The following is a 16,645-nucleotide window of genomic DNA, read 5'->3' as shown; positions in this document are numbered from 1 at the left end:
TGGGATTAGAGGTATGTGCTAAGGGTGTGTCTGTAATAATAGCCTGAGGGATTAAAGGTGTGTGTTAAGGGTGTGTCTGTAATAACAGCCTGAGGGATTAGAGGTGTGTGCTAAGGGTGTGTCTGTAATAACAGCCTGAGGGATTAGAGGTGTGTGCTAAGGGTGTGTCTGTAATTCCAGACTGAGGGATTAGAGGTTTGTGCTAAGGGCTAAGCCACACCATAACTAGAAAGAGGGTTCGTTTGTTTGTTTTTTGTTTTTGTTTTTTCAGTAAATAACACAATCTTGGGGTTCACAGTGTGATCAAATACCCCACAGCAGATTGGTTTTGTTGTGATATTTGTATATTCTTTTGTTGTTCCACACCCATCCCCACCTGCTGTCCCTTTCTGTCCTGTCTGCTCTCTTCTGTGTCATGGCAACTGTATTCTGTTCTCTTGCTTTTGGTTTTCATCTCCCTGCTTCCTTAGGACCTCATTTCCTTCCCACAGTATATGATCAAGACCTACATGTACCTGCACATATATAAAATCTAGTAGCCACACGACCAGAGGAAACATGCTATTTGATTGAGTTTGATATAATGTAATGAGCTGGATCCAGTTCCATCCAGTTTCCTGAGAGAGCCGTGATTTCACTTTTCTTCATAGCAGAAAAAAACTCCAGTGTGTAAATGGACCACCTTTATTTTTTCATCCATCTAGTCTGGATACTATGGTGAATAGTGCAGATGTGAAAATACCTCTGTGATAGGACTTAAGAGTCTTTCAGATACACACATGCACAGGCACACACTCATGCACACACACAGGAGTAATATAGCCCATTCATGTCATGGCTTTAATCTTAGTTGTTGAAAAATTTTCATACTAATTTCTGTAATGGCTGGACCAATTTATATTCCTGCTTATAATGGCAGTGGATGAATGAACAGTGGTCAGAGAAAATACAAAATCAAAAACAAAAAGAAAACAAAGAAAGAAAGTAGAATACTAAATAGAGGGGAGTATCTGGACTACCACAAGGAAGGTGAGGAGTGGAGAATAAGTCTTTTATTTAAATGAGAAGTAACATTTGCCTAACACAGTGAATGGAATGAGGTGTGCACTTATGAGGGGCCAATCAGAAGAGAGCATGAAGGAGCGAAGCCAATAAAGTTTAGATCTGAAGCGCTTGAAGGCTCGCCTGTTGAAAGCTTGACCTCCCAACGTATCAGTGTTCAGTGGCCACAAGGTTTTATGGTCCTAAACTCATCAGTGGAGTAGCCCATTGACAGACTCATAGCTCAGTGGATTATTGGGAGAAACGGAAACTGTGAGGGGTGATCCTAGTTAAAGGCACCCCTTGCTCTTAAGCTCTCATTGCTTCCTGACTGCCATGAGACAAACAGCTCTGCCATCTGCTCCTCTCCATAAAATTCAGCTTTTCCTCAGACCCGAAGCAAGAGACCTAAGAGACCACGGACCAGAAAGGCTGAAGCTGGAGATACCATGAACATTTCCTAGGTGCATTTCTGAGGCGCTTTGCCACAGAGACAGTAGGCTGACTAACACACTGATTACTTCATGTCTAAGTGTTTAATAACCCGATTTCCAGGAACAAAATAAACAAAAGGTCTTGGTTTGCAGCATTGGGTAAATATTTTCACTATGACATTTAGCCTGTAATATTTTTGGATTTCCTGTTTCTTTAGTATCCACTGATTAAGAACTTGCTGAAGCGGAATCTGGAAGTATATCACTAAGTCCTACGGGGGATATAAGGACGCTCGCTGCTTTTCAGTGAGATGTGCTGTCCTTGGATAGCTTTAAGGAGGGTGTGGCTCCTTAATCATAGTAAGACACTAAAGTAGAGTCTCAACACAGGACATTCTGATGTCCTTTGTCTGTCCCTTTCCTTTGGTGCACAGTAGTATGGTATAGGCTTATCCCATTTTTTTTTCTTTCTACTCTGGTCCTGATGTAGTTTTCTCCCAAAGAACCTTACTGTTTTGCTTTTTAAAAACATTCAAAGACATATTCACTGGTTGTGTGGGGCAGCACATGCCTGTGGTCCCAACACTTGGGATTTGGAAGCAAGAGGATCAGGGGTTCCGGGTCATTCTCCACTACATAGCTGAGTTTGAGGCTGGACTGGGATACATAAGCCCTTGTCTGAAAAGGCATGTATGTATGTATGTATGTATGTATGTATATTGTATGTGTGTACAATTACATACTGGAAATCTAGTCTAGGGCCTTGCACAGGCCACTAAATTAAATATTGGGAACTTCTTTTTAAGTAGAAAATTGTCCTTATAGACTAAGATTTGGTGCTGATTGCTATTGGAATGTCATTTCTTTTAGAAATCTGGCACATAGATTACACTGTTGACTTATGCACAAACATTCGTTCTCACCTATTTATAACTTGGTATCTACGTTCATCCTAAACCATGATTTTCATAGAGGTGTGCCTAGTTCTCGTCCACTGCCACAGGGTACATTCTAGCATTCTCCCTTTGTTTCTGCGTAACGGTACTCTTTCACAGTATAAATCCTGGCTTTCATCAGCCTCGTGATGTTTATCTTCCTGGTCAGTCTTCTAAGCAACCAGGCTTCCGTTGGCTCTTTCCTGTTACCTCTTCTCCCCTCCATATGTCGCAACCTTCTTATAGCCTAAGTGTCTTCTTGAAATCTATGGGTGTAAGTTCTAACTCCCCAGAGAGGTGCTGTTAGGAGGCAGGGCCCCTAAGATGAGGGAGGTGCAGGCAGAGAGAGAGAGAGAGAGAGAGAGAGAGAGAGACCGAGAGACCCCAGAGCTGCCTTCCTACACATTATCTCAAGGAGGCCATGTGGTTTATGGAACAGCCAGTCCTAGACCATCAAGATCCTCAGAGAAAAATCAATGCAAGAAAACATACACCCGTATTGAATGTGTGTAAACGTTTCTCCCGTGCTGGAGTACAGTGGAGACACACAACGTGCTCGGTTTTGGGTGTTGTGGGCAGTGCAGACAGTGTCTGTGCAGTCCGCTCAGCTCTATGTAAATGGTTGAGTTTTTCAGAGCTGGGAAGCCGAGTCAGCTGAAGCAGGGGCAGTGGGGGCTGCGGTTCTCTGAGGGACATTTCTAATGCTACCCATGCTTCAGAATTGCTGCGGGAGCAGGGTGGACACCAAGCTATATTGTGGCTTCTTTCGGCACAGCCTGTGAGCTAAGAATTGGCCTTTTCTGTTGTTTGGGGGGTTTGTGATTGCTTGAGATAGGCTCTCACTGTAGATCCCGGGCTGGGGGAGAACTCAGGAAACATTTACCCTCTGACTTTTTACAGAAAGCTTGCTGGCATCTGTGTCTCTTTATGAAAAATCTTGATTATCCACTAATAATACTTTGATTTTCTGACTTTGATTCCTGTCTCAGAAGCAAGAGTTAAAAAACATGACCTGAGGATTTCACCTACAACCCTTCGTGCTCTGACCTGGTACAGCTTGTCTCCCAGGGTCTGTTTATGTTTTCCCGGGACAGGGGTTTTAGGGTCTCTATGCTGGGTTAAGATTTTGATCTTGTAAGCTGTGTTCTTTCATCAGAGAGAAGTCATTCACTTGGCTTTTATTTTGTGTTACCAGGGAGCCAGATGAAGGAGGGATGAACCTGGACATATCCGTAACGCCTACCTCTCTTTTGATGAGAAGCCCTGACGGCTGCACCGAGATCCGGCTTCCAGCAGGGGTCAGACTTGCACCTTCCTCGTGCGGCGGGCTGCAGTACATCAGTGGAGATGGTTTACACCTGCGCCTGCGGGCCCAGGCTGAATCCAGCCCACGTGAGTAGAGCAGCAACCCCAAAGGACTTTGACATTCGTTAAATTGAACTTTTCCCAGGCGAAAAGATTGGCAATCACTGACCTGGAAAGGCCGAGAGGTTCTGCAATCTGGATCAGTTCTGCCAGATTTCAGCTGTGTGCCGTGAACTATATATCACTTCCCTTTCTCGAACCTTCACGTCTTTCTTTTAACTTTATGTTTAAAAATATTCTTAGAGGATTTTTTTTAGTGTCGTTGCAAATTTAAACAGAAGGTACAGAGATTTCTCCCAAACCACCTAGTTCATTTCTTTAGTCATAAATGTTCGGCTCACAGATCTGAGGATAAAATTATAAAGCAGTTGTGTGAAACTCGGTTTTAAAACACTCCAGAGATGTGTTTTCGTTCAGGAGACAGGTTAGCGCCCACTAGGTGCGAGCCGTTTGATATGGGTGCTGGGAACACAGAGGCCGAGAAGCCACCAAGCCCTCTGCAAGTGTGGAATCCTAATGGGTGGGAACAACAGATGCTGACCAGATAATTAAGTGCAGAGTAATGCCGTGGGGAGTGACTGAGTTGAGTGAAGGCCACCCTGAAGGTGTGACAGTTTGAGCAGTGGATTATCCCGGCCATGAAGAGGCCATTCTAAGATGGGACAGTACATGGAGATGACCCACAGTTTCGTGGGAGGCATAGTCTGTTGTTGTGGTTGGACGGTTGTAACTGTAGTGCTGTGGCAGTGTGATTCTGGATCATCGCATCTCTTACGTGCTAGGCGAGGCTAACAGCCTTGGGAGAAACCGTGTGATACTTGCTTGTCTCTAGGACACCTTGAGGCCTCATTACTGAGCCGTCTGTAGGTAGCCCTTCATCAGAACCATGTGGAGTCTGGAGGTGGGGACAACAGGGAAGACGCCTGTAAAAGATGTAACACTATTCCCCTGGCTTTTGAAAGGCAGAAGAAGGTTGGGGATTTAGCTCAGCGGTAGAGCGCTTGCCTAGGAAGCACAAGGCCCTGGGTTCGGTCCCCAGCTCCGAAAAAAAAAAAAAAAAAAAAGAAAAAAAAGGCAGAAGAAGATGTGTGTGTGTGGGGGGAGTCACTTTTTTTTTTTTTTTTGACTAAGAGTAATTTTGCTAATGTTGGGAATTAATGAATGGCTAAAGTATGTGGAATCAATTTTAGAAATAAGGGACAGGAAAAATAGAGATGTCATGTGACATCTGGTATACATTTGGAATGACACTAAATTCTGAAAAGCAGGACAAGGTCACTGGGATAGAAAAATAGACAATCGCCCCCCCCCCCCCCCCCAACTACATCCCTTCTAGGACGGAGGGGAGACAGACAGATCTTTGCTCCCTCCACTGCACCCCGTTCTAGGACGGAGGGGAGACAGACAGATCTTGCTCCCCCCACTGTACCCCGTTCCTGGATGGAGGTGAACCGGGCAGATCTTTGCTGTTATCATTTTCCCTGGTAGCACAGCAGAGACTTCCTGTTGAGTGTGGAAACTGGCAGAAGACAGGCATAAATGTTTCCTAAGAGTGAGGATAGAGAATGGAGACCTCCAGGGACAAAGAATTTGGGCTTGTGGCCCAGTCCTAGTCTGTAACTGAATAATTTTCAACATTTTCAGTTAATGAGCAACATTTAATATTTTAACTGGGGACAAAATAAATCCACTGCTGTGTGCTGGTTTGCATATTGTGTGTGTTTGTCGGAGTTTTTCTTTGTGATTTTGAAACATTTTGTTCAAATACCTGAAAAGGGAACTTTCAAAGCTTGTTCTATGGTGCATGAAAGCTGTGTAAAGCAGATTCCTCCATCTTTGATTGTTTAGGACTTTTTTGCATAATAGGTGGGGGATAAGCATTTGCCGCATGAATGACAATCAGGTAGGTGAATACTGGTGTGCACTGGAATTTAAATACTGTAGGTAGTAACTTGAGATTTTTAGCATTAATTGTGTCTCGGGGGTTTTCAAGCCTTGCCTTTTCAGCTGTGAGAAGTACCATGCATTCAGAAGAAATCCTGATACACATCACCCTGGCACACTGTTACGAGGTTAACGTAGGTGAAGGGTGTGACCTTTTGTGTGCCCGACTTGACCTGGTGATACATCTCCCCAAGCAGCAATCATGCTTATCCGGGATTCCGCACTTGACCCAGTGGCCAGCAGAGGGCAGTGTTCCACTGGAAACGGATTCGTTCTGGCTTGCACATTGGCGGGCTCACCTAGGTCCTCTTTATGGGCGCTCAGCGTTAGAGACTAATACTGTTTATTTAACCTCCGTGCAGCAGGGATTTGTGTAGATACTAAGAGATTAACTGCAGAATTTTTTTAATTGCCAGGACTTAAACTTTCTGGCATCTGGAAAAGCATCTTAATGCACATACGAAACAACACCAGGCAGATCCTGTTGCTCACCTCTAATAACTAGGACTTCATTTCTTCAATTAGGTTTTTGTATAGACTAATAATACAGTTTTTTTTTTTTAAATAAGACTTTTTCTCATTCACGATACGACCTCAGAAATGGGGGGAATGCTAGAGAGGTGGCTCAGTGGTTAAGAGCACTGACTGCTCTTCCAGAGGTCCTGAGTTCAAATCCCAGCAACCATCAAATCCCAGATGGTGGCTCAACCATCTGTAATGAAATCTGAAGCCCTTTTCTGGTGTGTCTGAAGACAGCTACAGTGTACTTATATATAATAAATAAATAAATCTTTAAAAAATTAATTAAAAAAATAAGGGGTTGGGGATTTAGCTCAGTGGTAGAGCGCTTGGTCCCCAGCTCTGAATAAAAGAAAAAAAAAATTAATTAGAAATGGGGGGAACAGCGATCCAATGGCACTGAGTGGAAATCCACATTTTCCCCATAGCTCTCAGTGTCTCCCCTCCCTCTCATGCCCGTTTCCCACAACTTCTTCAGACACTGAATTTTGCTCATGGGTGAGGAAACTCTTGAGAGCCTTGCATTCCTTGGATCTGCTCCACAGAGACCCGTCTGGCCATCCGTTTTGCTGGCTCATATTGTCTTATGTGCAGGGATGGGCATAAAACGTAACCATAAAAAATGAAAAAGCCAGACTTGAACTTAAATTTTGGCAATCCATACCTACTCATTGTTAATATAGAATTTCTTGTATTTATAGAATGAGAGAAGGAACTCGACAGTATGTTCCATGGTAATCTAGGGCAGCTCCTGGCTCAGGAAATCTAAGCAAAATCTGTTGGTTTGGGAAACACTTGGCAATGCTTGCTTCTGGTTGAGTCTTTGGATAGTTCTAATTAAGCCTGTACTTGGGAGTACATCGTAAACAGTGTGTATTGCTGGTAATTTCTTGTGCTAGCAAGCTCTTTAAATATGATTATTTGTTCCGCACCGCTAAGACTTGCTGTTTTGTTGTTTTCCTTCAGAGCCGATTTCAGGGTTTAATCAAAGCTTGCAAGCCCAAGAATGTTGCTCATTTTATTGCCAGTCCTGTGGTGAAGTCACGATAAAGGACAGGTAAGAAATGCGTTCAACTCTGATTAAACTGTGCCTCGTGGTGGTTTCTGGGAGTAATTACCGAGGGAACTCGAGAGCCTTAAAGTAAGAGCCAAGTTAGTGTCACTTGTCACCATGATGCTGGAGCAGAACAGGCGTCTGGTCTGAGGGAGGAGGCTGTTTAACGGTGGAAGAGCTGGGCCCCATCACCGAGCAGAGAGCCATGGAGTTGGTCTCTTGTGTGTCCCTTTTGTTCTGAGGGTGTGTGAGGGTTTCCATGGTGAGTGAATTTCTTACCTGTAGAAGTTGGGCAGCGGGCACTTTATTTGAGCTAGTTCAATCAGGGTCTTTCTAAAACCCATTTCCTAGTTCCTCTGCTTATTAGATGGAGCATGTGGAGCAGGCATTAACCTTTTCTCAGTGATTAGGTTAATCTTGTAACCGGCGCTGGGGATGTGCCATAATTACCCTATGGAGAAGGGAAGGGCTCTTGGCTATTTCCTTAGCATTCCCAAGTCGTCGTCGTCCTCCTCCTCCTCCTCTTCATCCTCCTCCTCTTCATCCTCCTCCTCCTCCTCTTCATCGTCCTCCTCCTCCTCTTCATCATCCTCCTCCTCCTCTTCTTCATCCTCCTCCTCTTCTTCATCCTCCTCCTCCTCTTCATCCTCCTCCTCCTCCTCTTCATCGTCCTCCTCCTCCTCTTCATCGTCCTCCTCCTCTTCTTCTTCATCCTCCTCCTCCTCCTCTTCATCCTCCTCCTCCTCCTCTTCATTGTCCTCCTCCTCCTCCTCCTCTTCATTGTCCTCCTCCTCCTCTTCATCGTCCTCCTCCTCCTCTTCATCGTCCTCCTCCTCCTCTTCATCATCCTCCTCCTCCTCCTCTTCATCCTCCTCCTCCTCCTCTTCATCCTCCTCCTCCTCCTCCTCTTCATCCTCCTCCTCCTCCTCTTCATCCTCCTCCTCCTCCTCTTCATCCTCCTCCTCCTCCTCTTCATCCTCCTCCTCCTCTTCATCCTCCTCCTCCTCTTCATCCTCCTCCTCCTCTTCATCATCCTCCTCCTCCTCTTCATCATCCTCCTCCTCCTCCTCATCCTCCTCCTTCTCCTCTTCTTCCTCCTCCTCTTCCTCCTCCCCTTTCTCCTCTTCCTTCTCTTTTTTTTTTTTTTTTTACCTCTTCCTCAAGTCAGCTTTCTGGTTTATTGGACATAAATGCTTCCTCTGAATTTCCAGCTTCTAGTGTCTCATGTAGAAGACGGACGAAAACATTATTACTGTTAGCAGTATCTGAAGGAAGAATTGAGTATTCCTTGATGGCTTTTTTAAGTTAGGTGCTTGGGACAAGCAAATGATGCTTCCTTTCTGAGGCCTGCTCCTCTACTATGTCCTTGATGGTACGATGGCAAACCTTTGCCTGGTAGATGTCTTCTGCTCCCCATACATAGTCATCAGTCATTGCAGCCATTCATTTCCTTTAGAGCTGATGTCATCTTCTCCCGCCTACTGTCACCCCACCTAATGACACCTTGTCAACAGCCTTCTACCTGCTCAGCCTTCTTCTGGCTCCGGCCTGTGCAGATGCACTCCCCCACCACCGAGTAGGTCTTCCAAAGCCCAGTTCTTCCTGGATGGAGTGCTGGAATCCTTTGCATATCATGGCAGCTCCCCTGTACTCCCTGCCATTTCGGTTGCTCCTTTAGCCTCCTCCCTCCTTGCCAAGCTCATGAGTATCACAGGGCCTGGTCACGAGCGTGTGTTCCATAGCTTCACTGGCTTTTCTGAATCCTATCTTTACGGGATATCCCCAACCTGAACGATACTCCCTTTCCTGAATGCTACTCCACCCTCTCTTCCTCCCTGGTTAGTTACCACCTACCATCTCCGCTGACATAGCCTTCCCTTGTCTTGAGACTTGGGACATAGCAAGCCTTGTCTCCCTCCTGGGTTGCATTAGGTACTCTCCTGAGGTCCCTTTGCCTGTCTGCACACACTGTGGGCTTGAGGAATGGGAATAGCCGCTCTGACTTCCACACCTCTGCTTTCTTGATTGTATAGTATAGAGGGGTAGTCAGCAATGACAAGAGTTTCCATCCACCATTCACTATCCCAGTGATCTGGGATACGTTATTTAACCATTGTCTTCCACAATGTCTTTATTGAGAAAACGTAGCCAAAAATAGGACTTACCTCAAAGTGCTGTTGATAGGATCTGATGATTCAAGTGTTTCTAGCAGTGCCTGGTGTACGGGGTAAGCATTCACCATTCACTAGTAGCTATTGCAGTAATTATCGTTCTTACCACGTCCCCCAGCATGGCGCCTAGAGAAAAAGTGAATTCTTAGTAAATTTTGCTGGGTTGGATGGAGTAAAGCTAGGTGTGTTTACTTTGGCTTCCCACTATCCTTTCTTGCTTGCCTCCTGATCTCGGCAGGGTTGCCAGCAGATGAGCTGGTGCAAACGCGCCCTCAAGACTTAAGGAGGTTACACACAGAGCTTTGAACGATTGGCATGAGTAAGAAACAAAGAGGTCTTAAATCTACACAGAGGAAGTTGCTCCGAACGTGCGCCGGAGGCAGACCCACTTCTGAAAGAGCTAAGAGAGCTCTGAATTCTGGTCTTCTCTCAGTCTGTTGCAGGCTCTAGTTTAATTCTCAGATGAAGTTTCTGAAACGTCTCATCCTGGGCCACATGCAGTGATCCGGAAGTAATGGCAGGAACAGTTACATTCTTGGTTGGTGCCGTGACAGAGGGAAAATGCTGATTTCCTATTCCCTGGTAGTGGTGCTTTGTTGGGAGAGGGCCTCACTCCAGTGCCTGTCACTCCCATCTAGGACTGGGACCTTCTGCTTTGTGTCAGACCTGCCTGTGACTCTACAGTTGGGACCGGGAGGGTGTGGGGTTGATGGTGAAAGAGAGCTGTCTTTCTCCTTGACTGTCAGGAGGCCTTCCTCCCCACCCAAGAATTGAACAGGGGTGTGAATTTCGACTTTTCTCACTGAGAGGACAGCGAACCTGTTTGTACCACCTTAGCTTCTTCTAGCAAAGCCTTCTAATGATTCATATTTTCCAAACGTACCAAGAGAGCTAAGCAGTGTAACACCTACAACAGAGGAAATGCTCAACAAGCTTGTTAATTGGTTTTATTGATTCCTTCTCCCCTTTCCAGATTGCTTTTTTATTAGTAAACTAGATAGTCCTTTATTAGTAAGCTAGCAAATTATCTGGTCTACTGTCCCTTGCGGTTGAGTAGCTGTCAGAGTGAGATGAGGAATGCTGGCCATCTCCCCACCCTTGCACAGCACACCTCTGTATCTAGCCTGTGGGTGTGTCTCGGGCAGCACAGATCTGCAGTACCTCAAGGTTTACATTCATCTCCAGCTTAGACAACGTAACCCCCTACTCTGGATGGGCTTCCTCCGTCTCTGCTCCTGGGTCTCACACTCGACTGTTGAAACCAATCCCAGAATTCTGCTCTTTCCCCTCAGTGACCACTTCCACATGGTTGGTAAGGACCACTTTGGTACTTGAAAAGAAATCAAGGCAAGCAGTGTTTCAAGCAACCTTACACGTGTTCTCACTAATGTCAATGAATTGTATACAGCATTCTTAGCAAGGTCCATAGGATTATCGACTTCTTTCTTGTAAGCTTTTTTTTATTATATTTTTTTAAAGATTTATTTATTTATTTTAAGTATGTGAGTACACTCTTGCTGTCTTCAGACACGCCAGAAGAGGGCATCAGATCTCATTACAGATGGTTGTGAGCCACCATGTGGTTGCTGGGATTTGAACTCAGGACCTCTGGAAGACAAGCCAGTGCTCTTAACCACTGAGCCATCTCTCCAGCCCCCTCTTTTATTATATTTATAATGTGCATGTGTGTATCCATGTGTGGGAATATGCAGCTGTGAGTGCAGTTGCCGATAGAGTCCAGAAAAATTGTCAGATGCCCTGGAGTTGGAGTTAAAGGTAGCCTGTATGGCATGGGTGCTGGGAGGTGGGCTCCTGTCATCTGTGAGAGAGGCAGGCTCTGAACCTTTTGAGCCATCTCTTAAGCTTAGGCCTTCTTCTAGTAATAAGTTACTTAGTGTTAGATGATGGCATTATTTCCCTTAAGTTACTTAGTGTTGGGGGCATTATTTCCCCTGTCTGTAAAATGAAGAAGTTGGGCTAAAGAAAACTATAAGAGCTCCTTTAGCATGAAACTCCTGATCAATGAAATTCAAGAGCTTTGGGCCCATGTGATTCATAAGTATCCTAGTTCAAGGCTAACACATGCTCTATTCTTTCCTTTGGAATGAGGAAGATTCTTTTTTCAAAGAAAGTCCAGAAGGTAGGAAGACATTGAGTTGGAAAGACTCGTTAATGGCTTAATTGTCAGCCCCAGGGTACCTGAAATCTGTGAATTATGATAGCCAGTGTCATTACTGAGGGCTTTGTGTTCCCAGTCAGTTTGATTTGGTTGCCTAATAATTAATGACACCTTGGGTTTTTTGTTTGTTTTTGTTTGTTTGTTTTTACAAGACAGTTCCTCAAGTTACAATTCTTTAGTCCAATTTCTCCTATAAAATTTGTCTGAATATGTGCATTTTTGACTATATTCTTGTTGAAACCAAACAGTTCATCCTATCAGGCAACAACTGATACATTTTTCTTTTCTTGTAAATAGTCTAACAAACAGCCAGAGGTCATTGTGTTTGGATTTTGTTATGCCTTCTAGAAATAGACTCATGTCAGACTAGAATGACATCAGTAGCCAAACAGATTCCTCCACCCACACTGTCTGTGGCACTGTCCTGAGGTTCTCGGACCAGACCCTCCTGTCGCCCACATTGGTAATGCTTGGTGTCAGCTCCAAGCTCGTGGAGCACACTGAACTCTAGGAGAACAGCGGGCAGGGCTTTGTGGAAACAGATGTCACGGCATCCAACTGCTTGCGGGAGTCACTTGGCAGATCAGTTCTAATTGTAGCTGAAAATCGTCTTGTGCATATAATCACTTGTTTATAATAGGAACAAGTAGATTAAAAAATAGAGTCAACTGTAGATACATTATGGAGCTCATGCTTTGCATGTACAACCTATGTTCAATCCCCATCATCTTACTCCCCTCTCCCCAAACAATAATGTTTTATAAACTGGCCTACTGGCAATTGTATTAGTTAGAGTTCTTTAGAGTCACAGAACATATGGATAGTCTCTATATAGTAAAGGAAATTGTTATGATGATTCACAGTCTGTTGTCCAACAATGGTCAGCTGTGCATGGGAGGTCTAAGGATCTAGTAGTTGCTCAGTCCCTCAAGACCAGTAGATTCCAACAGATGTGCTAGCAAATAAATGCAAGCAGACGAAGAAGATCGAATCTTCCTTCTTCCAATGTCCTTATGTGGTCTCCAGCAGAAGGTGTGGCCCAGATTAAAAGTGTATATTACCATGCCTGGATCTGGGACTTGTTTTGTCCCAGGCTGACCTTGAACTCAGAGATTTCCTTGCCTTAGTCTCCTGGGATTCATAGCCACTTTGCCTCAAGATCTCCACGCCAAGATCCAGGTCAGAAACTTGTATCTCCCAGCTTCAAGATCTGGATCCCAGGTGAGCCCTCCAATTCTGGATTGTAGTTCATTCCAGATCTAGTCAGGTTGACAACCAGGAATAGCCATTACAGTAACATTACATAAACTTTGGAATACAGTTGTGTATTACAGATTAATCATGGAAAATATAGATAAAGAATAGAATGTAGAACTAGTTTTATAAAGCTGGTAGCCTACTTGATAGATGTTACTTAAATTTACTAAAGTTCTGGTAGCTGTATTTCGAGCTTTAATATTTGATATTTTTCTTGCATTCTTTAATATTCCGTTGGTTATAATCCAATCTATAAAAAGCACTATATTATTTCCATTAATGAGAAACTGACTTCAAAGTTAAGGGATATTTCTTTCCACACATGCTTAAGTGTCAAAACCTCTCATCAATTGCTTTTGTTAAAGTCATATGTTACATGTCATTGTTTTCCAAAAATTTATGCTCCAACTGCATAAAAAATAAGTAGCAAACTTTAACTTATTGTAAACATGTATTGTTTCTCACAGAACTTTAGGTTTAGGAAAACCCAAGCTACTATTTCTCTTCCTTTCCTTCCAGCAGATTTTTGCCAGGTTAAATTAAAAAAAAAAAATGTGTTCTATTTTGAACACTTCTTGGGAAATAGATGGTAGCAAACATCAGAAAATTTTCTACTGTAAAACCCTTTTAATTTTGCAATAAGTTGTGAATTATGCACTTCTTTCTGATGTCTTCTGTACATGGTTAAAGGATCCATCATTGCCACATGGGGTCAAGTTAACTTTGAGCTCTCCTGTTTTGTATTAATGTGCATCAGCTCTCTCTGGTCTTTGTGCAGTTTCATTTCTCCGATCATGCATGGTTCTTTGACATCCTGTCTTTTTTCATTGCACTCTGAGGTTCTGTACGGGCTCTGTAGGCACAATGTCAGGAGACAGAGAATCTCAATGGAGAAGATCCAGGAACCTGTGTATAGCCTAACTCCTGCTCTCACTTCTTAAAACACTGGGATGCTCTGACCTGTCTTTGGGATCAAGTCCTATCCTTTCCAAACAAGTAACTCCCCATAGAAGGCGTGATCATTCAACTGCTCAGCCTTTACCACTGGCCTGTGTTGCCAGGGAGGTGAATGTATTCCAAAGGAAATGGTGGTTTTAGAGCCAAAAGGACCTGGGTAAAGACCTCTAATTCTGTTGGATTTGTGAAGATTATTTCATACTCTGAAGCCCCATTTCCCTCCTCTGTGACGAGAGCATTGTTCTCTTTAGCTCATAAAGTGTCTTGAGCATGAAATATGGTGAGGTGTGTGCAGTGTCACCACGGGTCTTATTTAGTGCTTCTACACGAGTACGCTCACAGGATTACTATAGGACACATTCATTACTGGCTAGGCAGCATCAAGAATTCCCCTCGCATGGGCTCTGCTACAGTCCGCGCGAGTGATGGTTCACATTCTCCTTGGGGGACTCTGGTCTCCCCATGTGATATAGTTCCAGGTACAGAGCACGAGATTCACATCAGGTAGACACAGTTGCTGCTTTGTCTCAGAAGTATCTCCTGCCCTAATCAGACAGTCTTTCACCATAGTCCTTTAATTGTGGCTTTTAAGGTTTTACCAGGGTGACAGCATTCAGGGAAGTTCAAAGCATGCATTCTTACCAGATGTGTGCAGCTCATTCACAGATCTTCCTGGTAAGGTGCAAGTCACCAATCATGGATTGTTTTTTTACCGTAAGCAGTGTTGTCTAGCAATCCATGTGATGCCTAGGATCATACCTGGTTTCCAGGGTAACGAAGCTAGGTGGTTTTTCCAAAGGTCAGGTACTCAGGCAGCAAGGGAAAGGGTTTGTTAATCCTTGTACCTACCCCAGGATGCAGCAGATCCAGCCGGAAGCCTCACATGTCAGACTTACTAAAATTTACTACTTCAGGAAATATTATGGAGTGTGTCAAGCAGTAGGAGTACGGCACGGAGACAAAGAGATGTTGTTTCTTTATGTTGTTTCTTCCAGTGCCCTAAATTCCTTTCATTGCCCGGGGAACTCCAGTTTTCTTACATGTTACTCGCTCTCTAAAGTTGATAAACGGGACTATGTCTTTAGTCCTCTCTGTCTATTCACCCCGTATTCATGGACTGGTTTGGGAGTACCCCGAATCCCTTAAAAATAAAGTGTAGATTCTGTGTTTCCATGGGAATGTATGGTTGAGAAGGGAGCTGACGCTTTCTTCATGTTTTCAATGGGATCTATACTGTCTCCCTCCCCGTCACTACTCTATTAGGAGCTTTCTTACACATGCCTTTGCTCCCTGAGTGTAGTCTAGACTCCCTTCCTGAGTACTTTCAGAAGGAAGAGACTGTGTATATGTGCTTGGATGGTGGATATCATGCCAGCGTATTGCCCATCTCTTAGCAAACTCTCAGAAATGTGTGTTGATAGAATCACCCGTGGTACCTCCCTTAGCTCTGCAGTCAAAACGATGCCGGGGGTGCCCCCTTTGAGTCAGCATTCCTGTTCCCAGTTCTGTCCTGTAGAGTTACAAATTAAATGGCTTAACACTTCCAATCTGTCATTGCCATTTTTTTTTTGATACTCATAGATGATTGCGAGAATCTAAGAAAAATGACTAATATGACGGGAGGGGGAAAGAATAAAAAAAAATCAGGCTAATGGAAACGACATACTCAAATATTAAATATTTTAACTCTGGTCTTCTAAATACATACGAATTTTTTGTGTTTTACAGTAGGGGTGACCTTAATCAAAACATCGAGGTTACCATTACCAGCTGGTAACCTTGGTTATCAAGTTATGAAATGCATGCATATCTCTGGGTGTCTTCTTGGGCCTTAGGCCTCTTATGTATGCATGCAGTCTGTGTGTGTGTCTTCTCAGGGCACAGACCTGCATTTGTGCATGCAGTATCCGTGTGTGTCTTCCCAGGGAACATGTCTCTCAGGCATGCATGCAGTGTCAGACTGTGTCCTGTTAGGGTACAGACCAGCCATACCTGCATGCAGTGTCTCAGGGCATAGGCCCCTCATGTGCACATGCAGCGTTCATGGAGAGGGTGGTCACTAGAGCTCTGTCACGTCTGTTACAGTCACGGATTTGTGTAGGCAGCAAAGGGAGGCTTCCGCCTTCTTCCTGCTTGTTTATGTTGTAAGAGACACTGTCTGTATTGAGCATACATTACTTTCATAATTGGGGGAAATTGACGCTGCAAGCATGTGGCTAATGAGCCCCCTTCATCTTTCCTGCTGACTTAATTAAGAAAATGTTGCATTTTGTATAGTGAAAAGGAGATAACTTTTTCTTCTTTCCACTAGGAAGCTCCTCAGGGTGCTCCCCCTGCCCAGTGAGAACTGGAGCGCTCTGGTTGGAGAGTGGTGCTGTCATCCCGACCCCTTCGCTAATAAGCCTCTCCATCCACGGGAGAATGACTGTTTTGTTGGGGATTCTTTCTTTTTAGTGAATTCGAGAAGTGATTTGGAGCAGGTAAGAGTTGTACTGATGTCTTAGATTGGTTAAAAAAAAAAATCTTTTCAAAATACACGCAAGCTTAGAGATTGATTTAGATCCCAGTTTCCTTGCTTTTAATTCAGGGTTTGTGGGAGAGCTTGCTCTTAAAAGTCCAAATTCATTATTTTTAACTGCTTCCATTCTCCAGTCTTTTAGATAAAGGAAGACCTGTAAACTCAAGCAGCCAGCAGGGCCTGGAAGAATGTTCTTGCATGGATTTGGGAGTGATATCATTTCCCACAGCAAATGCCCTCCTTCAGGGCAGTATAATCCACATTATAATCT

The 16,645-nt window shown here is 44.1% G+C and overlaps 1 protein-coding gene across 6 annotated transcripts in view; it reads left to right on the top strand.

The window, feature by feature from the left end:
• The window catches only part of Ube3d (ubiquitin protein ligase E3D), a 166,924-nt gene that overhangs the window by 16,979 nt on the left and 133,300 nt on the right, over window positions 1-16,645 (top strand). For 5 of the 6 annotated variants that reach the window (XR_015626661.1, XR_015626660.1, NM_001433777.1 and 2 more), the window contains 3 exon segments: window positions 3,606-3,802; window positions 7,205-7,295; window positions 16,168-16,336. Coding sequence is in view for 4 of the 6 variants with exons in the window: in NM_001433777.1 (NP_001420706.1) it covers window positions 3,606-3,802; window positions 7,205-7,295; window positions 16,168-16,336 (457 nt within the window). In the remaining 2 variants the exon portion in view is untranslated. 6 annotated transcript variants of the gene reach the window in all.

The sequence above is a fragment of the Rattus norvegicus genome, chromosome 8 (genome assembly GCF_021556685.1).
Source record: "Rattus norvegicus strain SHRSP/BbbUtx chromosome 8, alternate assembly SHRSP_T2T, whole genome shotgun sequence".
Lineage (NCBI taxonomy): Eukaryota > Metazoa > Chordata > Mammalia > Rodentia > Muridae > Rattus > Rattus norvegicus.
This window is presented reverse-complemented; position numbering and strand designations above follow the sequence as displayed.